Source organism: Rhincodon typus, chromosome 18 (assembly GCF_021869965.1).
Source record: "Rhincodon typus isolate 14 chromosome 18, sRhiTyp1.1, whole genome shotgun sequence".
Taxonomy (NCBI): Eukaryota; Metazoa; Chordata; class Chondrichthyes; order Orectolobiformes; family Rhincodontidae; genus Rhincodon; species Rhincodon typus.
Window position 1 is genome coordinate 48,611,907 of NC_063349.1, and position 25,456 is coordinate 48,637,362.

General features: G+C 43.5%; 2 protein-coding genes across 2 annotated transcripts in view; one reads left to right on the forward strand and one right to left on the reverse strand.

Moving 5' to 3' along the window:
• Positions 1 to 1,631, forward strand: part of LOC125485390 (SLIT-ROBO Rho GTPase-activating protein 1-like) — a 24,933-nt gene extending 23,302 nt beyond the window's left edge. Inside the window, exon 10 of the mRNA XM_048607943.1 lies at positions 1,606 to 1,631. Coding sequence (XP_048463900.1) covers positions 1,606 to 1,631 — 26 coding nt within the window. The remainder of the gene's footprint in view (positions 1 to 1,605) is intronic.
• Positions 1,632 to 2,146: 515 nt separating this feature from the next.
• The window catches only part of LOC109927333 (SLIT-ROBO Rho GTPase-activating protein 1-like), a 224,465-nt gene continuing 201,155 nt past the window's right edge, over positions 2,147 to 25,456 (reverse strand). Inside the window, exons 7-11 of the mRNA XM_048607949.1 lie at positions 24,716 to 24,950; positions 8,817 to 8,922; positions 6,672 to 6,896; positions 5,070 to 5,149; positions 2,147 to 2,286 (exon numbers count right to left, since the gene is read on the reverse strand). Coding sequence (XP_048463906.1) covers positions 2,147 to 2,286; positions 5,070 to 5,149; positions 6,672 to 6,896; positions 8,817 to 8,922; positions 24,716 to 24,950 — 786 coding nt within the window. The remainder of the gene's footprint in view (positions 2,287 to 5,069; positions 5,150 to 6,671; positions 6,897 to 8,816; positions 8,923 to 24,715; positions 24,951 to 25,456) is intronic.

The window sequence follows — 25,456 nt, forward strand, 5'->3', positions numbered from 1 at the left end:
CCTGGTTATCAGGAACATCCTTCCTCTGTTTACTCTGTCTAGTCCTGTTATAGTCCTGTCACAGTTTTTTTTCTGAGATCTCCCCTCATTCTTCTAAACTCCAGTGAATATAGTCCTAACAAATCCAGTCTTTTTGCTTATGTCAGTCCTGCCACCCCAGGACTCCAGTGCTTCGAAGTGGCATCTCACCACCACCTTCTCAAGAACAAGAAAGGATGGCCATAAACATTGGCTTTTCCAGAAAGGGCCCTCATCCCAAGAATGAAAAGACTAATTGCTGTCCAGCACCAGTCAGAAAGAAAAGCTTCTGCAGACGTGATATACGATAAGTGCAGCTGGCTTCAGAAGAATGGGTTACTTTGGATTTATGTTTTCTATCCTTCATGCCTGGGTCTGTCGTGGACTAATTGATTGAGATTGATTACCACAATTAGTGAAGAACTTCCATTACTGATGCATCAAGTGACTGCTAGGATTGTATAAGACACTAGACAGAATATGGTCATTTGTCCTCCAGCAATTCCTATGTCGAAGCACTTTTAGGGGAAAAAAATGGTTGCTGTGCAGTAACTGGGTCTGCATGTGCTGCATCAGTCAATGCAAATTCAGCAGATGACGAGCAGAGATGTTTAGGCCATTAAAAACGGAGTGCTTTACAATTTGGCACCATTCCCATCAGATAAGATCACACCAATTCATCACTGCCGCTGAATGAGAGAATTACTTTAGCAGATGTCATTTCAATCAATATGCTTTTCTGTTCTGTCTGGTGCCTTTATATTGCTATTCAGAGAGAAATCAATAAGAGGCAGGGTCACCCATCACCAAATTGGCTCATACACAATCCTCCTGAATTTCTCTTCACTGAGTTTCAATGGCATTACAGATTCTCTATCAAAAAGTCCACGAGCCTCTCAGTTCTGAACAATAGGATTTAACTTAAGACATCTGAATCTGTCTGTTCAGTAACAGAAAACTGTGTCTCATACAATTGTCAGCTCCAATATTTTCTGGCCTGATAACTTGAGGCTTCTAAACGGTCAACTGCTGAAAACAGCTCATGTTCCCAGTGCTCTTTTACATGAATCCAGTACTGTCCTTTCCCATTAGTATGGTAAAGGTAAAATCATCATAGCCTTGGCAGACCATAGGGTTGCTCTCTCATTAGAAAGATGATTGTTGGTGGGTTAATCTGGGGCTCACTTTGCCTCCAGTGAGGTTGAGAAAGGGAATGGTAACCTCAGCTGATGTGAGAATTGAACCCATGCTCTTTGTGTCCCTCTATATTGCAAACCAGCCATGTAGCCAACTGAGCTAACCAACCCCCTCGCCTGTTAATATCCACTGCTGGTTCACACCGATTGCTAACAGCAGTGTTTAAACAAGGTGGGAGATGACAATCTCCAATTGTGTAAGAATCCTAACGCACTCCGGTGACGAGCTGACAGTCACTTCAGATTGACCTTCCACAGTGGATGCAAAAAAATTTTGCTTTCTTTGTATAAAAACACTCCCTTCTTCATCTTTTACACAACCTGCACATGACAGTATTTACCTGTTAAAGACACTGGGGTTTTTAATTGTTTGCTGCATTCTTTCATTTAGTTTCTCCGAAAAAGCTACAGGTCTGAATAGAAATGATCAACATTGACGTCTGGAGGACTTTACTGCACATTGCCAAAATAGTTCTGGGTCCTTTGTAGACAACAATTAGTTTGAAGTGCAGAGACCCACATTGGGTGGGATAGTAATTCCCATCAATGGCAACTCTACAGTTGACGAGCCACTACTTATTAACGGTTGCCAATGCAAAAATAACTGAGGTGCCATATATGCCACCACAGCCATAGTGTGCGAATCCGTCCCCGTTCATGCCACCCCCTGATCCTGACGGGAAACTCTCGCTGTTTAATCTTCAGAGTTTGGACTGAAAACAGGGAGCTGGACTGAGTCCTCAAACAAACTCAGTCTGCTCTGCAATGACTATTACCCAAGTGGAGAATGACTCTTCACATGGTGGTGAACAGCTGAGGCACTGAGGGTAGGGACTGTTCTTCCTCAAAGCAGCTGGACTGCGGTCATGTAGGGGTCATGAAAAAAAAACCGAATGACAACTCTCAGCTTAACGTGAAGGCGGATGAGAGCATTAACGGTGGATGTTTGGCGAGAGGTCAGGAGACAAACACACAGCAATGGGTGCATTATTATAAATCATCGATCTTGCCTCACACTTACAGCTGCAACCCGCCACCTGGTTGGTGACACTGTCCATTAATGCAGCCATTTCTTAAAGCGTGAGGAAAAACCATCAAATAGTAGGGATTCCTGGGGGGAAGTGGTGCAGAGGACCGGGCTGCAGGAGTCGAAGTTCTGTTCATGTAACTCCTTCTGTCTTCAGCAGAGAAGTTCAGAAATGGATTTATCAGAGGCACAACTTTCATTGCAAAATGCCAAATACAGACAGATTCCATTCTGAAGTCTGTTCACAAATCCATCTGTACGCAAGTCAGAATACAATGCAGGACAATATTAAATAGATGTTGGTGAGCACAGGAAATGCTCATATGTCAGATATGTAAAATTACACCCCTGTTTGAACAAGGACCTACACAGCAAAGGAACACGCTCTTTAGCCCATCCAGACTGTACTGACCTATAACGCCTTTCAAATCTCATTCAAACTTTTTCTCCCTTTCCCTTATAACAATGTGCCCTAGTAATTGATATTTTTATCCTGGGAAAAAGACCATGTCTCTCACAATTTTGTAAACCTCCATCAGGTCACCCTTCAGCCTCTGACGTTCAAGTGAAAACGGGATCGCATTTGTAAGTTGGACGTGCTGTGGATGTGGATAACTGAAACAAGAACAAAATCTGAAAAACTCAGTGGGTCAGGCTGCATCGGTGGTGACAAGCCAAGTTAATCTTTCACCTCAGAGACCCCTGAAGCTTTCCAGCTTTACTTTATTTGTAATTTTAGTGACTTGGATGGATTGGAGGAGATGAGGTATTTATTGTTAGAGATGATCCGGAGGGGTTTTGATAAATGATGTTTAAAATCACAAGGTGTCTGGACAGAGAGAATCTGTTCCTGTTGAGAATCAGAGATCACAGACCTTTTTTTATAAATTTATTCACAGGATGTGGGCATCGCTGGCTAGGCAGCATTTATTGCCCATCCCTAATTGCCCAGTCATGAGTCAACCACATTGCTGTGGGTCTGGAGTCACATGCAGGCCATACCAGGTAAGGATGGCAGTTTCCTTCCCTGAAGGACATTAGTGAGCCAGATGGGTTTTTCCTGACAATCAGCAATGGATTTCTGGTCATCATTGGACTCTTAATTCCAGATATTTATTGAATTTAAATTCCACCATTTCCCATGGTGGGATTCAAACCAAGGTCCCCAGAACATTACCAGGGTCCCTAGAGTAACAGTCCAGCGATAACACCACAATGCCATTGCCTCCACCAAATATCACAACGCTGGCTGGACAACCATGGAAAAAGAAATGTCTGTGACAGAAAGAAGATATTGCAGTTGCTGGAGATCTGACAAAGATAGTAAGTGCTGGAATAACTCAACAGGTCAGGCAGCATCTGGAGACAGAGAAACAGAGTTAACATTTTGAGTCCAATATCAGAATGAAAACTGGTGTGAGTGGTTATTGTCTGGAACTTGGTACCTGAGAATGTGGTGGAGGCAGATTCAATCACAGCTTTCAGAAGATAATGGGAAAACTTTCAGAAGTGAAAACAATGCGCAGGGTTTTTGGGAAATGGGATTATAGCTAAACCGCTTCAGAACTGTGAAGAGGAATCAGACTGAACTTGAAATATTAACTCTGTTTTTCTCTCTCCACAGATTTTGTTGAGCCTGCTAAGTTTCTCCAGCATTTTCTGATTTTATATTGAACAATGGATAGGGTAAATAGCCAGGGTGGGGGAGTTCAAAACTAGAGGGAAAGGTTTATGGTCAGAAGGGAAAGATATAAAAGGGACCTGAAGGACAACTTTTTCACACAGAGGGTGGTGCGTGTATAGAATGAGATGCCACAGGAAGTGGTGGAGGCTGGTTCGATTACAAAATTTAAAAGACATCTGGATGGGTATATGAATAGGAAGGGTTTAGAGGGATATGGGCCAAATGCTGGCAAATGGGACTAGATTTATATAGGATATCTGGTCAGCATGGATGAGTTGGACTGAAGGTCTGTTTCCGTGCTGTACATCTCTATGACTCTAAGACTCTGACTATACTGATGGTGAGCGGGGCTTGGCAGGGCTGGACTTATTTCCCTGGCTGTTTTACACTCCTCCGCATGTGCTGATGTCAGACATAGCACGTCTAACCCCCTCAGCCTTTTCAGCAATTTCCCTTGATTATTCTGTGTCAACATAAACTTACATTGACATACTGCCTTTCAAGTAATGAAACCTTCCCTGATTATCTCACACGAGCATTCGAAAGCAATATTCGTCACTGAACTCCACAAGATGGATATTAAGGCAGACTGCCAAAAGCTTGGGCCATGGAGAGAGATTTTAAAGGTGTGTCTTAGAGGAGGAAAAGTAGGGTAGAGAGGCAGAAATATACAGGGAAAGAACTCTGGAGTTTGAGCCTTAAAAGTGATGACTTAGTGACAATTTAGTGACTGGGATGCACAGAATGGCCACAGTTGGAGAAGTGCAAACATCTCAGAGTTTTGGAGCAGGGGAAAATTAAACAGAGAAAGAAATGTGGAGGAGGACACAGGGGAATTTGAAAAGAAGAATAAAAACTATATTTGATTTTTTGAGCTGATTCCTACTTTGAATATGGAGATTTGTCTGCTTGGGAGTGGAGATTGGGAATTTGGCTTCGAACTGAAGTGCACCATCTCCCCAGTTTTCCCCTTCCACCCCCTCTCTCTGCAATCGGTCCTCTTGCTCATCCATGTCCACATTGGAACTCTCCCTATTAAAAATAAACAAGATCTGAATCTATTTTACACACACAACTAGGGAAGTGCTCGTTAAAGTCTGGTTTCCCCTGTGTTTAAAGCCAGATCTACACAGCAGGAACATACCATCCTCACTGGTGTGTGTCTCAGTGCCAGCATCGAGATCAACATCCTCCAGTGTCCCGTGTTCACTGTAGGGACTGTCACTGTTGGACAAAATGGAAAAGAAAACAGCTTAATTCTGAAAACGGTCATGCACTTCACGAGAAAGAAAAGTTGTCTTGGTTATACAATTGATTCCTAGTTATTCAGTCAGTGGTTCAAAATCTGCTGGAGGCATTTAATATGATTGAAAGGTACAATAGGATCGCGAGAGCGAGACAGAGCAACCATTGCAACTAGCAACTGTGTGTAACATAAATAAAGTGAATTACAATGAAATGAAGATACAGTTAGCTAAAGTGGACTGATGTGGAGGTGCTGGTGTTGGACTGGGGTGGACAAAGTCAGAAGTCATATAACGCCAGGTTATAGTCCAATAGGTTTATTTGAAATCACAAGCTTTTGGAGCGTTGCTCCTTCATCAGGTGAGGTAATAGCAGAATATTTGGAAAATCATAATCTAATCAAACAGAGTCATCATGGCTTCATGAGAGGGAAATCTGGCAAATTAGTGTCTAGCTGATTTATTAGAATTTTTCGAGGAAGTCTCTACCAGAATGTATAGACGGTAACCAGTAGATATGTTGTATTTGGACTTCCAGAATGTGTTTGACAAGGTACCTCAGTTATGGTTAAGTCATAAGATAACAGCCCACAGTGTTGGAGGTGGAATTTTGGCATAGATGGAGAATTGACTCATAGACAGGAAATGGTTCTTTTTCAGGTTGGTGACCTGTGACCAGTGGCATTCCACAGGGATCAGTGCTGGGACCGCAACTGTTTACAATATACATTAATGACGCAGAGGAAGGAAGTGAATGCACTGTAGCCAGATTTGCAGAAAACACAAAAATAGGTGGAAAGGCAGGTTGTGAGAGGGATACTCACCTTTTTTTGCAAAAGGTTGGCAAATGAAGTATAATGTGGGAAAATGCAAATTGTTAACTTTAGAAGAGAGAACAAAAAAAACAGGGTGTTATTAAAATGAAGAAAAATTGCAGAAAGCTGCAGCTCAAAGGGACTTGCGCATGAAACAGAGAAAGCTAGCACACAGCTGCAGCAGGTAATCAGGAAGGCTAATGGAATGTAGGCCCTTATTTCAAGGGGATTGGAGTACAAGAGTAGGGATGTCTTACTGCAACTGGACAAGGTGCTGGTGAGACCACATCTGAAGTACTGTGAGCAGTTTTGGTCCCCTTGTTAAAGGAAAGATATGATTTCATTAGAGGCACTAGGGCAACTCAGAGTAGCAGAGTTGGTGTCCCAGCATGTGTGGAGGTCAGTAGGTGCTTATGTTTTATCTCAATGATGCCCAAGGCCAGTGATACAGCTGGGATCTTGGTGTTTACAACCCCTACAGAACAGGAGGAGCCGGTGGCCCAGAATTGGACGAGCACCGGTGAACCCTTCGAACTCCCCCTTTCGAAAAACAGCTCTCTGAATAAACTCTGTTGGCGGCTTGGCCAATCCTGCCTTCCCTTGTCCTGGTACAATGATCAGACCTGTATCGCTCGCCAGTAGATGGCAGACTTCAAGGGAGAGTGACTCAGGAAGGACTGAGCTTACCAATAATCGTCACCGGCCATACACTTTTCATAAATGGGTCCCTCCAGATCCTTCGGATCGGGAAAAATCAGCTCGCTGTGGATGATGATGGTCTTGATCAGCTCGTTCACGTGGGCTTGGCACAAGACTTGGTCTTGCGTGTCGGGCACAGGCATTAGGGTGGGGCCGAAGCAGATTGCCAAGTTGTAAGGATCCATCATATTTTCGTCGCTGTATTGAGACAGGCTGCCAAGAGAGAGACACAAGGTGATTAATGTCTTACAGCAGCAGAAGGTCGATTCAATGCCATGGCACTAGATCCTTTATTAATCATATGGAAATTCTTTCAGTTTTGGCTGACTGTATATTAACGGGTGGAGAAGGGATAGTTTCTTCCAAATCCTCTGAAGCTTTCTTGCTGAACTCCTGTTGTTCCAATCAAGGAGCAGGATAGGCCAAATAACTCCTATATTATAAAGTGACGTGTAATATTTATAACATCAAAATAGGCCATTCGACCCCAAACTCTGCTGGGGTTTATGCTCCATGTGAGGTTCCACTCATCCTTCATCGAAATCCATCAACACATCATTGAGCCCCACACTGCAGATAGATGCCATTTGGTCCATCGAGCCCAAACCAGACCCAGTCCATTCCTATAACCCCACATTTCACATGGTCAATCCACCTAGCCTGCGCATCTTTGGACTGTGGGAGGAAACCCACGCAGACACGGGGAGAATGCGCAAACTCCAAATCGACAGTTGCCCGAGGCTGGAATCAAACCGGGTCCCTGACGCTGTGAGGCAGCAGTGCTAACCACTGAGCCACCGTGCTACCCATCCTCTGCATGTGTTTGCCTCATTTCCTCGTGAAAGTATCTACCGTATTCACCTCAACAGCCCTCTTGAGAGTGAGTCGCACATTCTAAACTCTGCCCTAGATTGATACAGCATGGAGAAGGCCCATTTGGGTCAATGTGCCTTTGGTAGAGCTATCCAATCAGCACTCTCTTCTCATACAGTATAAATGTTGGTTTCCTTGTTACACTGGCATTCTTGCAAATTGTCCTGATGAGTGCAAACGTAAAGTCCTGACAAAATATATCTTTTCTTTTTAGCAATAGCCAAGTTATGGTATGAGCAAATGACCATTTACTTGTTGGCAGAGAGAAATGGAGTAGTCGGGGTGGGAATGATGTCAGTAACGTGAGGATGCATCATGTTGTCGATTAGGTCATTCAAATTCACTTGCAGACTAAAACAAAACGTGGCAGCGTTCCCAAATCAGAACCTTGGGAACAGGAGATCTTCTCGATAAACCAATCACTTGCCAAGGCCCCTTTGTTTTACCCAGTGACTTCTGGTTTCCCTCGTTTTTAGTTATTACAAAATCAGACGGGAGATCATCTTTCAAATGGTTGCTTTGGAAGATCGCAGCCCCTCAGGTTTGCTCCACCATTCAATATGAGCATTGCTGATCGGATTGTGGTCTTGACCCCACTTTCCTGTCAATCGTACCTCCCCACCCGCACCCACTCCTCATAATCCCACATCTGCAAAAGATCAGTCTAACACAGCTTTGAATATAAGACCATAAGACATAGGAGCAGAAATTAGGCCATTCGGCCCATCGAGTCTGCTCCACTATTCAATCACGGCTGATAAGTTCCCCAACCCCATTCTGCCGCTTTCTCCCCGTAACCCTTGATCCCCTTGATAATCAAGAACCTATCTATCTCAGTCTTAAATGTATTCAATGACCTGGCCTCCACAGCATTCTGTGGAAGAGAATTCCAAAAATTAATGACCTTCTAAGAGAAGAAATTCCTCATCTAGACACTAAAATCCATCAAGACGTACAGGGAGAGACCAGGAGTATGGTACTGAGATAGAGGATCAGCCATGATCATGTTTAATAGCACAGCAGACTTGATGGGTGAATGGCCTACTGAAACTCTTTTTTCCCTATGATTAAACTCCAGTGACCAAAGACTGGCCTGCACGATGTTCCCTCATGAACCATCTCCTTGACCCCAGGATTTCTCCATATCACTCACCAGCTGCCTCATCAGGTCATTTACTCGAAAAATGATCCTTTCAGTAACTTGGTCACAAACATGAGGGTCACGTCTGAACATGCAGGAGACGACAAGACAATACTCACTGGTTTAAAAAAGCAAACAGGTATCTCATCACGATGATCACAGAGCGGGGAAGGGTGAGGAGAATCTTGCGAAGATGAAGGGCTCTCTCACACAGATTCTCTACTCCTGGAATGGCAAAACATGGGAATATGGTCACTTTGAACAAATACCAGGTTTCAAATAACCTTCCCACCCATCCCCCGGATCCCTTACCAGCCCTTCCTTCTCCCTTCCGTTCCACCTACTGACCCTCCCTTCCAGCCACCAATTGGATTCATCCCTCCCATCGACCAACCAGGTCGTACCTACTACCGGTGTCCACCTAACACCACCATTCTGCTACCCTCCCCTTCCACCTCGCTTTATCTGTAGTTCCCCCTACCCCTACATCCAGTCCTGAAGAAGGGTAATACCCGAAATGTTTACTTCTGCTGCCTGAATTGGTGTTTTTCCAGCCTCCCGTTTGTCTACCTTGGATTCCAGCATCTGGGAAGGCTCACCGGACCCGAAACATTAGCTTTGATTTTTTTTCTCCACAGTTGCTGCCAGACCTGCTGAGCTTTTCCAAAAACTTCTGTTTTTGTTCCTGATTTACAGCATCCGCAGTTCTTTTCTCTGCAGTTCTTTATGTCTCTCGTCAATCCATGTCAACTATGGCATGGCTGACAACCATAACATTTTTCTATCATTTGAATGGAAGTCGACATAAAGACTGGATTTTATATCGTGCCGTTCACAATCTAAGGGCATCTCAACTCGCTTTGCAGTACCAATCTAGTACTCATTTAGAAAATATGGCAGCCAATTTCCGCACAACAAACTCGCAGACAATGACGTTAACCTGATTGATAACCTAGCTCATGGTGAGATTCTAAATAATCTGAAGGATTCAGATTCCTGGGATACTAGGACCAGTCCAAGCAAGAAAGATTGCGTCTGGGAAAGAAAGACTGGGACCAATGTTCTTGGAAGTGATTGTTGGGGTGTTTGAAAGGGCTGTTGGGGAGGGTTTAAACTAGAATGGCAGGGGAATGAGAAACTGAGCAGGGAGACAAAGAAGGGAGAAACAAGGATAGAAACAAATGACAGAAAGTTAACAAACAAAAGTGTAAGGCAGAAAAATCTAGCGAGAAAAACAAATGGGGCTAAATAAAGGTTTAAATAAAAAAGACAAATCGAAAAGATTGTGTCTAAATGCAGAGAGCATTTGCAATGAGTTAGATTACTTAGCCACACAAATAGACGTATATGGTTATGAGACAGTTATATTTACAGGGATATTACAGCTGCAGGGTGACCAAGGATGGAACGTGAACATCCAGGAGCGTTCATCAGTGAGGAAGAACAGGTAAAAAGGGAAAGGAGCATTTTTAGTAAAAGACATTCAACATGATAGTAAGGAATGATATTGGCTCAAAAAATCAAAATGTGGAATCTGTAAGGATGGAGATAAGAAACACCAGGGGGCAGAAACACCTCAAAGCAACAAGGAGAAAACATTGTTGAGGGTATTTGTAGGCCTCCAAACAGCAATTCAGATGCAAGGGAAGGCATTACTATCTATTCAATTTCATGAAGCAAGCGTGGGATATTTTCAGGGGAATATTGACCACGCAGGAAAATCTGGGCTTTTGTTCATAGTGTTTTCTTTAAATTCACTGGCAGATGCTGGCAGATTTTGGCAGATGTGGGCATCACTCGAAAAGGCAGCATTTACTGCCCATCCTTAATTGCCCTTGCAAAGATGGTGGTGAGATGTCTTGTTTGAATACCACAGTGACTGGTCAGGACATTTCAGAACACACTCAACTACATTACTGTCTGCCTGGAGTCACATGTAGACCAAACCATGTAAGGATGGCTGATTTCCTTCCTGTGAGGACATCAGTGAACCAGATGGGATTTTATAATTTGGTCATCATTACTGATCCTATTCATCTTATTCCAAATTGGACTTATATTTGTAGACTAGTGGTCCAGATTATGAGCACAGATACATGACCAACTACTATTTCCCTACAATATCACACCTTGCTTGACAAGAGATTTATCCAGTGTGGTGCGAGACATAGCAGTAACTATTTGAAGATGCATGTGCTCAGTTCAACTCAGTCCAATTATTTTGCATGGAGACTTGAACTGTGATCTTTAAATGGATTTGAACAAATTGGCAAGTTTCAAATGAACTTTTAATTTGAATTTATTTATTCATATCGAACAAAGATGGCTTCTCTGCTCTCTGCTTGGCTGGTTTCAATGAGGCTTTTCTTATATACCTTTATTCCAGTGTATATTTGAGAAAATCAAGGATATTTACTTATGAGAATAATAAATATCTGTTTAGAAGTTCTTACCTGTTTTCTCTTCCGACCATTTTTGTTTGGATCTGGGTGTAAATGGCACTTGTATAGAGCTGAATGGAGTCAGCTCAATAAATAAAAAGACAAATTTAGCACGGAGGACATAAGTACTTTAGTTCTTGCTTGACCAGGTTGTCCAAGTGTGGTCCATGTTTATACTTATGGATTTTTCCCTTGGTTTAAAATGTTGTTTTATTTAAGGGGAAATGGTTTCTGCAATGGTATCCCAGATTAGTTTTGACTGCCTCAGTGGGTTGGAGCAGATGTTTCCAGATGTTTTGTTCTCCCCTTCATTGGTCCTGGGTCTTAGTGTTGCGAAGTTGGGTAGAGTACTTGTGGATTGGAAGGCAGGACATTAGAATTTGATGTTTGTAAAATGATAGAGGCGGGGGGGCAAAAGAGTGCGCGTTCCATTTAAAAGATGATGTGCTTTTTCTATGCCTAGTGATTCAAAAAGGATGCCTGTGGGTTTGCAGGTGCACAGAGCACTTGAATTGAAACATTTGTATCAAAAGGCTATACTGTTAGCAGGCAAAACAACATTTTTACCAAGACAACAGGTTTTTAAATTTAGCCAATTAATTTAAACCAGGCCCTTAGATACCACAAAACAATTAAATTTAAAATCTGATGCTTTTGACCATATAGGACCAATCTTATTATAAGAAATTGATAGGTCATCAAGGGTACAAAAGAAGGGGACATTTGAAAATTAGTACGACAGCAACTGCCATCTGATACAGTCAAAAAAGCATCAGTTCTAAAGAGAGAATCCCTGGCTCTCTCAGAAAGCCATCACCTGACTAATAGTACACTCTTAGTTAATATTCCTGACACAAGAACTCAAGGGAGAAAGGCGTTCCTGACTGAAGATCAGCAGAGAAGGCACAGAATATTCTGGAAGACATATCCTGGCTGTAATTTCGAGAGACTAAGTTTTAATTTTTAAAATTATTTTGGTTTACATAAGTGGGACTTGTATTTATTGGAACGGCATACCATTAAAATTTTGTTTTATTCAGGAATAGTTAATGGTTAAGGGGGATTGTTCAGTCTGTTAACAGTTCAGTTAATTTATTCACTGTTAGAGTTAAATAAATAAATTGTTACTTGTTGATTATAGAGTGAGTGAAAGGAGTTCATTTCATTTAACCACTCCTTTATAACAGCTTGAGGGTGAGAAGCAGGTTATACCACTTTTCACACTTCTTGTAACAGATTGTAGGGCGAGGCGAGCCTCTCTGGGTGTTTCAGTTTTAGTTATCAGAGAGGCGGGGGTCAACCTCCTCTTTATAACACTTAGTCTCTCCCAGGAGATTCATAGCAGTGGAAGGGAGTAGCCGAAGGTAAATTTCAGGCATCACTGGTTTGTGGGGTCAGGCTTGATGAGCTAAATGGTCCCCTCTTGTCCTTTGTACATTTTTATGATGGCCATATGTCAAGTACTTAGAGAATTTGGAAAGCTACCGATGCCATCAATACTCCCTCGCTATTTATATTAATGTGTTGTTCAACTCACTTGGACCCGTACCCAAAAAAACCTTCCCAAGAACAAAGAAAACACAAACTATGTTGGTGTCCAGGGTCAGAATTATCCCTGTGGGCTTTAGAACCCTGCCATCAGGCTGAAATGGTGGCCTAAATCTCTCACTGTGAGAGAAAAAAAGACAGTCACTTGTGTGATTTCCCCTGCCAGCCAGTCAATTAAGGACAGTGGATGGTCTCACAAAGTGGGAACGCTCAATCAGAAACCTTCCCGTTGGAAAGGAAGCAAAAATTAGGAGGACTGTGTCATTTTGCCCATCGAGCCAACTGAGCTATCCATTATGGTCATAGCTGATCTTCTGTCCCACTCTCTCTTTGTCTCCATTTACCTTGAAGCTTGCAGTGTCTAGAAAATCTCTATTTCAAAATGTATTCAGCGACCTGGCCTCTGTGGTACAGAATTCCACAGATTCACTACCCTCTGAGTGAAGAAATGTCTCCTCAACTCAGTCTGAAAAGACCTACCATGTATTCTGAGATTATGGTGGCTTGTCATACAGCAGGTTCTGATAGGAGGTAAGGGAGAAAAGAGGCTGCTTCTAAATAAAAGTACCTTCTGTTCAACTTTATTCATAAAAGTAAACTAAAAACAAGTTGGCTTTTGCGCAGCCAGGTCTCTGGGAGAGGGGAGGGTCTCCAGAACTTGCCTGGAGTGCTGGGCCACCAAGACTGCCACTTACAGGTTGCCTCCAGGAAGTGAACGTGGAACCCACTGGGCTGTGGGGACCAAGAGGTCAACTGGAATATCCCAATTGGACCTCGCATAGACCTGGAACCTTTGTTACTCACCACCTGCAGATGGATAGCCTTGCCACACCCTGCCACTCCCTTCCAGGCCAGGATGGAGCCAAAGAACTGGTAGAGAAGCTGGTGGGTGATTTGTTGCCTTTGAGACACTTGAATTTGCGAAAGCAGAAAGAATTCTATAAAGAGTGGTGTTCAGAAATGGAACGCAAATTGTGGGCTGTTGGGGTGAAGGTTCCAAGGTGCTTATACTGCCATTTTGTATCTTCTTTCTTGCTGCCCTTTCCACCTCCCACAACCCTACAAATACTTGACCCCCTACCCCGCATCTTGTTACATTCTGGCCTATGATGTTGCCTTGGAGTCCTGGGGAGGTTGGCCCCCTCTGCTGTTTTACAGAAGGCTGGGGAAGCCTTTGCCTAGTTTCTTTCCCAATCTGTCTGCCCATCTTCTTGAAATAACCTCACCCCTCTCTACCTCCGTACTGCAACAACCTCTAGGCCTACAACTGCCCACTGTCTGCCCACAGCCCTTCTCCCTGTCCACTCCAAAGAGATCTCCAATCCTGGAATTCTGGCCTCTTGTTCATTCCTGATTATAATCACTCTGCCATTTGCTACAGCTGTCAAGATTGCAAGCTCTGGAATTCCCTCCTTAAACTTCCCTTTCTCCCTCTGAGTCTCTTCTCAAAACTGACTCCTTGGCTCAGGTTTTGGTCACCTGTCCTCATACAATGTTGAGGTTGGTACAGAAGTTAAAGAGAGCAAGTTCAATAGATAAAGCAGGCAAGAGCGCAGCAAGGAATGAGGGAAGACTGATGAATTAAAATGCATTTATTTCAATGCAAAAGGCCTGACAGGTAAGGCAGATGAACTCTGGGAACATGGGGCTAGGATATCATAGCTATTACAGAAACATGGCTGAGGGATGGACAGGACCGGCAGCTCAATGTTCAGGTGTATAGATGCAATAGGAAGAATAGAAGGGGAGGCAAGACAGGAGGGGGAGTGGCATTTTATATTAGAGAAGACATCACGGCAGTACTTAGAGAGGATATTCCTGAGAGATCGTCCAGTGAAGCTGTATGGGTGAAACTGAGAAATAAGAAGGGTGTGATCGCTTTAGTGCGATTGTACTAAAGGACCGCGCACTCCCCACCCACCCGCCGCCACCCCAACCAAGGAACCTGAGCAGCAAATGTGCTGGGAAATCACAGATGGTTCTAACAGCAATAGGTTTCTAATAGGGGATTTTAACTTTTCAAACATAGACTGGGACTACCATAGTGTTAAGGGTTTGGATTGGGAGGAATTTAAGTGTGTTCAAGAACACATTCTCAATCAATATGTAGATGGCCCTACTAAAGGAGGGACAAAACTTGATCTCCTCTTGGGAAATAAAGCAGGGCAAGTGACTGAGGGGGAGCACTTTGGGACCGGTCACCATAATTTTATTAGTTTTAAAATAGTGATGAAAAAGGATAGGCCTGGCCCACAAGTTAAAGTTGTAAACTGGGGCAAGGCCAATTTTGATGGTATTATTAGACAGGAACTTTCAAACGTTAACTGAGGGAGGCTGTTTGCAGGTAAAGGGACATCTGGCAAGTGGGAGGCTTTTAAAAGCAAGATAAAGAGTATTCAGGGCCAGTGTGTTTCTGTTAGTGAGAATGGGCAAGACTGGCAGGAGTAGGGAACACTAATGACTACAGACGTTCAGGCTCTGTTTAAGAAAAAGGAGGAGGCATATGTCAGGTATAGGCAGCTGGGATCAAGTTGTTGCAGGGAATCCTAAGAGACAGGATCTACATGCACTTGGAAACACATGGACTGATTAGCAATAGGCAGCACGGCTTTGTGCGTGGGAAATCATGTCTCACAAAATTGTTGTGAGTTTTTTTTGAAGAGATGACCAAGATAGATGAAGGCAGAGCAGCAGACATTGTCTTACATGTCAGCAAGGCATTCGACAAGTTCCACATGGTAGATTGGTTAGTAAGGTTAGATCACATGGGATCCAGGGAGAGCTGTCCAACTGGATACAAATTGGCTGGACAGCAGGGGACAGAGGGTGGTGGTTGAGGGTTGTTTTTCAGACTGAAGGCCTCTGACCAGCAGTGTGCAGCCAGGATCGATGATGGGGTCACTGTTGTTTGTCATTTGTGTAAACGATTTGGATAAGAATATAGGATATGTGGTTAGTAAGTTTGCAGATGACACCAAAATTGGTGGTATTGTGGTATTTGAAGAAGGTTATCTAAGAGTACAATGGGATCTTGATCAACTGGGCCAGTGGGCTGAGGAACGGCAGATGGAGTTTATTTTAGGTAAATGTGAAGTATTGCATTTTGGTAAGACAATCCAGGACAGGACTTACACAGTTAATGGTAGGGGCCTGGGGAGTATCGTCGATCAGAGACCTAGGGGTGCAGGTACATAGTTCCTTGAAAATGGCATCACAGGTAGAGAGGGTGACGAAGAATGCATTTAGCATGCTTGCCTTCAACAGTCAGAGCACTGAGTACAGGAGTTGGAATGTCATGTTACAACTGTACAAGATATTGGTAAAGCCACATTTGAAGTACTGCGTACAATTCTGGTCGCCTTGCTATCAGAAGTATGTTATTAAACTGGAAAAGGTGCAAAAAAGATTTACAAGGATTTTACCAAGACTGGAAGATTTGAAGTATAAGGAGAGGCTGGATAGGCTGGGACATTTTTCCGGGAGCATAGGAGGCTGTGGGGTGACCTTATTAAGGTTTATAAAATCATGAGGGTCATAGATAAGGTGAATAGCCAAAGTCTTTTGCCACAGGGTGTGGGAGTCCAAAACTATACGGCATAGGTTTAAGGTGACAGGGGAAATATTTTACACAGAGGGTGATGTGTGTATGGAATAAGCTACCAGAGGAAGTGGTACAGGCTGGTACAATTACAGTATTTAAAAGACATTTGGACAGAAAGTTGGATAGGAAAGGTCTAGAGGGATACAGGCCAAATGGGACTACCTCAGTTTAGGAAACCTGGTTGGCATGGATGTGTTGGGCCGAAGGGTCTGTTTCCATGCTGTAAGAATCTACGACTCTATTTGCTTTTATGTATCTCAGCGTCAATCTTTGACGAGTAACAACATTTGTGAAGCGCCCGGTGATCTACTTTAATATATTAGAAAGACACTATACAAATGCAAGTCAGTGCTCATGACTCATTAAGAAAACATGCCCTGGGACTAGGTTGAACACACCAATGCCACTAGTCACTCACCCCATAGGGATGGTTCCAATGGAGCATAGTACATTCTATGGACATTCCCGTGGAATGACGGAAATGTGTTTCATTTATACAGAAACAAAGTGGAAAAGGTTAATTGAGTAAGTACAGTGCGATCTCAAAACCAGCATTTGCTATAAATTCCTGCAAAGGACCTCCTGTGTCTGACTACATTGAAAAGACCCATTCTAGGAAATTAGCTTCAAATATTTCTATATCCCACAGCTCATCACATGACATGAAGGATCAAATTACCTGCCATGTATTCATCACAGATGACATCTGGCTTACGTTCTGCTTCACCACAGTAAGCGGTAGATGGTAGGCGCCCATCTGAATCAGGCTTTTCATTGATATCTTGTACCTCTGCCAATTTGCTCTCAGTCCTGCACCAGCCCTAGTACACAAAGTTATGATTCTAGTCCTCTACCTGGGAGCCTAAAGGTGTCCTCCATGCATAAAGGGTAGGATTTGACAAGTGGACAATGGGCCTCTTGTACCTTCCCAGTCATTGTCACTTCGCCATCAGAGGCTGTGCCTCCAGCTGCCCAGATCCCAAGCTCTGGAATCCCCTCCCTAAAACCTCCTTTTCCTCCTCAAATTTGCTTCTCAAAATTGACCTCCTTGAGTTGGTCATTGGTCACCCGTCCTCAAACGCTTTTACGTGTCCCAGTGCCAACTTTTGACTGATAACTATTTCTGTGAAGGACCCTGTGATTTATTACATTAAAAGACGCCATACACAGGGATGATTCCAATGGTGCTGATAGTTGGACAAGGAGCAGAGGCGATGGTGGTGGTTGGACAAGGAGCAGAGGCGATGGTGGTGGTTGGACGGGGGGCAGTGGTGATGGTGGTGGTTGGATGGGGGACAGTGGTGACGGTGGTGGTTGGATTGGAGACAGTGGTGAGGAAGGTTGTTGGTGGTGAATGCCTCGATCTCTGGAATTGTAGTATACAGGTGACCTGACAGATCAGAACAAGCTTGCCCTGCCCTGTCACGGTAAAGTGTAGCAACCAGCTACGTTCATGCAGACTGGGACCTTTGCCCCCTTTCAGCCTGGTAAACACACCCTCTGGAGTTAATAGCCAATTGGGCTATGGCAATGCAACCAATCCTAGCCAATCCCGGCAGTGCTGCTGGTCACGGTAGTGCCACTGGTCTGCACAGTGCCACCGGTCCCAGAAGCTGGGTGATGACAGCTGCCACGAGTGCAAGCTGGTCCACACAGGAGGTCTGATGGGTCCCAAAGTCCAGGCAAACCAGAGGGGATTTGACTGTGAACTCTAGGAGCAGATGTAGGCCATTCAGCCCACCAAGTCTATATACATATATATCATGCTTTAAAGCTGTGAACTTTACTGCAAACAGCTAGAAAACCTCATTCCATTCAGCATCAATTTGCCAAGTTCTGCTCATCACCAGGTATTTCAGAAAAGATATTGCGTCTAAATATTTCTTCAGCTATATTCAGAGAACCAAGTCTCACATCTGCATGGGTTTCCTCCGGGTGCTCCGGTTTCCTCCCACAGTCCAAAGATGTGCAGGTTTGGTGGACTGGCCATGCTAAGTTGCCCATAGTGTCTGGCGATGTGCAGTAGAGGTGGGTTAACCATGGGAAATGTGGGGATGGAGGCTGTGGCTAGGGCTGGGTGGGATTCCCTTCAGAGGGTTGGTGCAGAAGTGATGGGCTGAATGGCCTCTTTCTGTACTGTAGCATTCTATGATTCTGATACTCACCTTACATCAAGAACTGGCCTAGCAGGTAACTGGATGTGTTTCATGACTCAGACTTGCTCAAGATACCTCAGCAGCAGGCATATGAAGTTATGAACGACTATGAATAGACGTAGCTAAGCTGACCATTAGCCCTGCAAAACTGTGGAATAGACTACGGCACCCTGGCTCTCAGAAGCTCACTATTTACTGATACATTTGTGGGCTCAACTGCTCAGTTCGGACATCTCAGCTGATCGTGTAAAATATGAACAAGTCCAGACTCATCAGATAACAAGACCCAAGGGAACATTGGTGGCCAGAACTTCAAGAGAATTTTTTTCCAATTCTTTCATGGGATTTTGGCATCACTGGCATATGTTATCCATCCCAAACTGCCCCTGATTGGCCATTTCAGTGGTTTAGTGTCAACCACATTGTCATGTATGGAGTGGGCCACATCAGATGAGGTCAGATTTCCTCTGTTAATGGACCACGTGGACTTCTATTGACAATTGATGACAGTTGTGTTGCTCATCCATACTGAGACTAGCTCTCAATTCCAGATTTATTAACAGAGTTTAAATTCCACCAACTGTTGTGACAGGATTTGAACCTGGGTCCTCAGTCCATTCCTGTGGATTATCTAGGCTACTAGCCCAGTGATGTTACTGCTACACCTACTGGCTCCCCCTTCATTAATGGCTTAATTTTGCATTTCCATTGCATATTATCATAAAACACATAAGGGGGAAGGGATCCTCAAGGCATTGTTTATGCAGTTTGCAAGTCAAGGGGCCACGGCTGTATAATTTCTTTTGGAAGTAAATTTTAAATGATATTCTGATTCTCAAAGGCTGAGCCTTCCTGTGCTCCTCTTCAGTTTACAATGACTGAAACTGGAGGCCCTGCATTTTGAACGCAAGGTAATATATATAATGAGAGCAGGAGAAGGCCAGACAGAACCTCAAGCCTGCTCCATCATTCAACAATGATCAGTGCCTCATCTTCTACCTGATCTCCAATTTCTACTATTTCCATCTACTCAGGGACTGAGCATCTGCTACCCCACCTCCAAGTATACAGAATTCCAAATTTTAAAAATTCCCAACAATTCTGAGTGAAGAAACACATCAGTCTCATCGCAGTCCTAAAATGCTGCCCCTTATTCTAAAGCTACAATCTCTGGTTCTGGACTCCCCAGTCTACGGAATCAGCATCTATCTCATTAAGCCCAATTCTATTTCGATTATATCACCTCTCATTTATAAAGTCCACAGAATATGTAGGCCGATTCTACTCAAACAAGAACAGAAAAGGTTGGAAAAATTTGAGCAGAAATTGAGTTCTGATGCAAGTTAATATTTCAAGCCATTGGTTTCTCTCTGTGCTGTCTGACTTGTTGAGAGTTTCCAGCTTGTTTTTTGTTCATGGTTCAGATTTCCAGCATCTGCAGTACTTTTCCTTTGTAATTCTACTTGATCTCTTCTTACAGGTTCACCTTGTCTCCCGAGGAAGGTTTAGGCACCTGGCTAAACCAGCAGTGAGGTTTGCCTGAGCAAACACTGATTAGGGACATAACCTCACCGTGAAGCTCTGAGCAAAGGTGGGAAGGGAGGCCTGTGTGTGTGCATGTATGCCTTATGTCCCTCAAACTAAACAGTGGCAGGGAGAAAACGACTGTGTCATTGAAAGATGGGGAAAAAAATATACTTTACTCCAAAAGTCATATGCTGTTCCAGCACAGCAGTCTGTGTTGAATCTGTAAAATGTAAACAGTCCTAGTTGGGAAGCCTCAAACTTGCTGTACTTAATGAGAAAACATTTGTAGAGAATGAATTAATCATCGTGAATGCTTACCCCCCATCTCCAGCACTGAGAGTTTTGCTCTATTTTAAACAAACAATAAAAGCCATCAAGTTGTTCAAAATGAGATGGGAAGAATTTTACAAGCCAGTCTGACCCATTAAGCATGACAGCGTGTTTAAACATGCTCTTGTAAACCTCTGTCTTACAATTTTACAAATTCATAAGCTCCCTACAACGTGGAAGCAGGCCATTTAGCCCATCAAATCTGCACGGGCCATCTGAAGGGCATGCCACCCAGACCCAGACCCAGCCCCTGCCCCTACACCTACCCCTACTCCATCCCTTTAACCCTGCACTCCCCATGGTCAATCCACCTATTCTGCACATCTTTGTGACAAAACCACAGCACCAAAAGGAAACCCACACAGACAGTCAAGAATGTGAACTGAACCTAGGTTCCTAGTGATCTGACACAGCAGTGCTAACCGCTGAGCCACTGTGCTGCCCCAGCAGCGAGGAGATGCTTGATTGCTGTTCATCAATTTCATTTGAAGAATTTGAACAGAAACACTGATCTAGCATGTGTATACTTTGACGAGAGATGTGTCTCCCATTTGTATTTTGAATAGCAGCTTTGAGGAGAAACTTGTCAATTAGCACTATTTTACATTTTTCTAACAAGCAACAATTCTCACTCTCTGGATGATTTACAGAATAATCCACAAGTGGTTCATGCAAGAGAATGTGCAGAATGCAGCATTTTTAATGTTAAAACCTTTTGACCAGATGCTATCAATTTCAACGGTGCACAAATCCACAAGGATCCCATTTAATAATGAATACAATCTGGCTAATTACTGCTCACTGAAGGCTCAGTTGTACAGTTGACTGAGAGATAGTTTTCCTTCATGAGGTACACAGATATTACAAAGTGGCAAATCCTTAATTAAAAATATAGGAACAGGAGGAGGTCGTTCAGCCCTTCAACCCTGTTCTGTGATTCAATGAGATTCTGGAATCTCTCTCTTGATTCCATTTTTCCACCTTTGCTGCATGCTCCTCAAATCTCTTGTTGAAAATAAACTTCAGTCTTAAGATTTCATTTGGCTTCGCTTTTTAAGAATCTCAATTTTTACCACCATTTGTGTCTGAGCCTTCCCGCCACTGGAGTTTAGAAGAGCAAGGATGACTTTACTGATGTGTATAAGATCCTGAATGGTCTTGACAAGGTGGATATGGAAATTATGTTTCCTCTTACAGGCGAGTCTGGACCTGGCAGGGGTAACTGTTTAAACATTAGGGGTTTCCCTTTCAAGGCAGATGAGCAGAAATTATATCTCTCAGAGGGGTGGATAACTTGTGATACTCTCTGCCCGAGAAGGCAGCAGAAGTGGGGTCATGAATACTTTTAAGGTGGCGATAGATAGATTCTTCTGAGGCAAGGGAATCAAAGACTCTTGCGGGGGGTCGATGGAAATTTGGAATTTAAATCACTCATGATCTTATTGAATGTAATAGCAGCCTTCAAGGGCCAAATGGTCTACTTCTGCTCCCACTTTATATATCCATACATATGCTCATAAGATTTCATTCCTAGACGGATAAGGCTTAATTTTAAAAATTTTGCTCCTTGCTCTTGGATTGTGGAAAATCATTTTTTGCCATCTCCCTTTCAAATAACCATCACTTAAAACACCAAACAGCAGTCCCACACTACAGCCATCCTTTGCTTGACATATTAATATTTGTGACAACTGATCAATGATGGTGGCTACACTACCCACAATACCTAGCTCTCCAGAAACTGGTCTACTTATTGTAGTGTTTTGCATCAACTGGGGCAGTGCTCCATTCTGGATGGATTGCAGGCCTTTCGTTTATGAGGTTGGTCAGTGTAACCTTTACCCCCTTAGTTATGTGCAGCTGTGACTGAGAGTCCTCTGGCATTCCAGGAATCTCTAAGGAAATCTGGGATCTTTTCCACACACAGGAGCTCCAAGTCTCCAGTGAGGGTTTTGTAGTTGCTCATGGGATGTTAGTTTTGCTGGCAAGGCTGGCATTTATTGCCTACCTCTAGGTTGCCCTTGAGAAGGTGGTGGTGGGCTGCTTTCTTGAATCACTGTAGTCCTTGTGCTGTAGGTAGACCCACAATGCGCTTAGGGAGGGAATTTTGACCCAGCAACAGTGAAGGAACTGTGATATATTTCCGAGTCAGAATGGTGAGTGGTGTTCCCATGGATCTGCTGCTTTTGGCCTTCTAGATGGAAGGTTTGGAAGTGCTGTCTAAGGATCTTTAGTGAATTTCTGCAATGCATCTTGTAGATGGCACACACTGCTGCTATTGAGTGTCAGTGGTGGAGGGAGTGGATGCTTGTGGAACTGTTTGAGCTGTTCCATGCATAGCACAAAAAAAAATTAAAGTTTATTGTAGGATATCTTAAGCAGTAGCTTCATCACTCAATTCGTGATCCAGCAACTTACACTAAAAATCCAAAGATCGAATTTTAAAATCAGGCCATGGGAGTTCTGAGAGTTCTGGGTTGTGTTTTTCAATCTGGAAATAAAAAGCATGAAACTCTTGGGTTGTAGTATGTGCTCCAATTGGTCCACTACTATTCCTTCAGGAACGAAACTTACCTTGTATGGTCTACATGCGACTCCAGACTCACACCTGCATTATTGCTGTTAACTGCCCTTTGAAGTTCCAGGTGTACACAGTTTCCCCTGATTTATTCCATCAAAAACCCTTCTCCAACAACAGAGCCAGCACTTCCAGCCTCAACACATAACCGAGGTCCCTCATCCCTAGTATTATTCTGTTGCCCAAGGATCTGCAGGCTAGGTGGGCCAGCCATGGGAAATGCGTTGTTACAGGGACACGGTGGGCGGCTGGGGGTAACTGGGATGATCTTCAGGAGGGTTGGTGCAGACTCGAATGGCCGAATGGCCTCTTTCTGCGGATTCTATGATTCTAAATCTGCTCTGCTGCCTTTGTAATATGGAATCATTAAATCATAAAATCATACAGAACAGACCCTTCAGCCCATCGAGTCGGTGTGACCACTAGTCCCACTTTCTGACACTAAGCCCATAGCATTGAATGTTGTGACACTTCAAATGTTCCTCTGAGTACTTTTTGAGGTTTCACTACTCCATTATCTCCCCAGGCAGTGCATTTCACTCCCACCACCCTCTGGGTGAAAAGATTTTTCCTCACATACCCTCGAAACCTCCTCTCTTTCATTTTAAAATTATGCCCCTTTGTTCTTGACCTTTCAACCACTGGGAACAGCAGATTTCTATCCACCCTGCACCTATCCCTCATAACTTTATACACCTCTATCAGGCTCCCCACTCAACCTTCTATGCTCCAAAGAAAACAACCCGAGATTATCCTGCCTCTGGCTAAACAACCTTGTGCAGAAAGATCTCAAAGCTACTTCCTCCTCGCGACGACGCTTAAACAATAACAACTGCATTGGTTTCCTTTCAATCTGTCTAACATTTCTACTTAGATTTCAGGGAATCGCTCACTTAGAATGATGTGGTGGCTGTAAATTGCTCTGAGCTGTACTGAGGACATGGGTAAAGCTTCATAAAATACAAGCTGTTTTTCTTATTTTCATTTTTTAAAAAAAATGAACTCAACAGATCTCGCAGATTTTTGCGGGCTGTGCATCCCACCTCACCATCTCTGTCAAAGAAACTGCATCCTTAAATAGTGTCTGATAAATTCTTCAACCATCAAGTACATCAAAATTCAAAATACTCAAGTAACCCAGTGGAATCTGAAAGAAGAAAATTTCAATACCAATTCAGGTTTCTTTGAAACAGGACAGACGAGATGGAGAGAGAGACAAGAAAGATAGAAAAAGAGGGAGTGAGTGGGACAGAGAGAGAGTGTGAGGGAGGGAGGTTGGGAAGGAGAAAGAGAGAGAGAGAGAGAGAGAGAGAGAGAGAGAGAGAGAGAGAGAGAGAGAGAGAGAGTGCACATGAGAGAGAGAGAGATATGGAACACACAAGACAGGCACGGTAGCACACACAAACAAAAGAGAGCTGCAGTTTGCATGCGCACGAATGAGAGAGCCGGCTGCAAGATAGAGAGAGATACGCAGTGTATACAAAAGAGTGAGAGAATGACAGCATTCTCGAGAGAGATGGTACTCAAAACAGTGTGTGAGGTGACAGAGGGTGTGAGAGAGAGAGATGGAGAGAAAGTGCAAGGGACAGAAGATGAGAGAGAGGAGAGAGAAAGAGCCTGAGGAGTCAAGGACGAGAGCACAAATGCACAAGGAAGACAGATTGAGCATGTGATTTGGAGTGTGAGAGAGACGATAGTGGGGGTAGGGGAGGGGGAGAAGAAGGGTGAAAGAAAGGAGAGACAGTGCGAGAGTACAGAGGGAATGATAGAGGGTAGGAGGGGAAGGGAGGGAGACAGTGTGTGTGACAGAAATGGGGACGAGTGAACAAGTACTTACGGACACAGGGAATGAGCTCGTTAAATCTTTCCTTAGGAAAGAGTGGGTTTTCCAATCCTCTGAAGTAGAGCTTCAGAACCCCTGCGACTGAGTTAATGTCATGGTTATCCTGATCATCAGCCAAAGGATCTTCACCTATTTCAGAACAACCAGAAACATCAGTACAAACAGCACCAGCTGAGTGGTGAAAGGCCGTACACAATCCTTTGATGTAATCCAAGCTCTGGTCATTATTCTGTTAAAGAATCCACAACGACATTCAGAGTGGACAGTTCTCCTGATCAACACTGTTCCTCATTGACCAAAGTTAATGGAGCATACACTTACTCATTGTAACTTGCTGTGTACAGATTGGCTGTCATTGGCTCACACAACATGAAAAATAAAAATCTCTGGACATAAACTGAGACTTCCTGAGGATGTGAGAAAGCATTTTCTGAATGCAAGATTTTATTCCATAACATTTGTAATAAAACTGTCAGCCTGTCAAATGCCCTGGCCTAAGAAGCAAGTGCAGACTACAAAATACTGCTGTAGGTTCCTTTGGAGAGACTGGGCTAAGTTAGACAATCACTCTGCTGAAATATTGGAAGATAACAATAATTGCTAACATACTGTCTAAATAGTCTTTGCCTGCACAAAAACAAAGTTGCCGGAAAAGCTCAGCAGGTCTGGCAGCATCTGTGAAGGGAAAAAACAGAGTTAATGTTTCGGGTCCAGTGACCCTTCCTCAGAACTGAT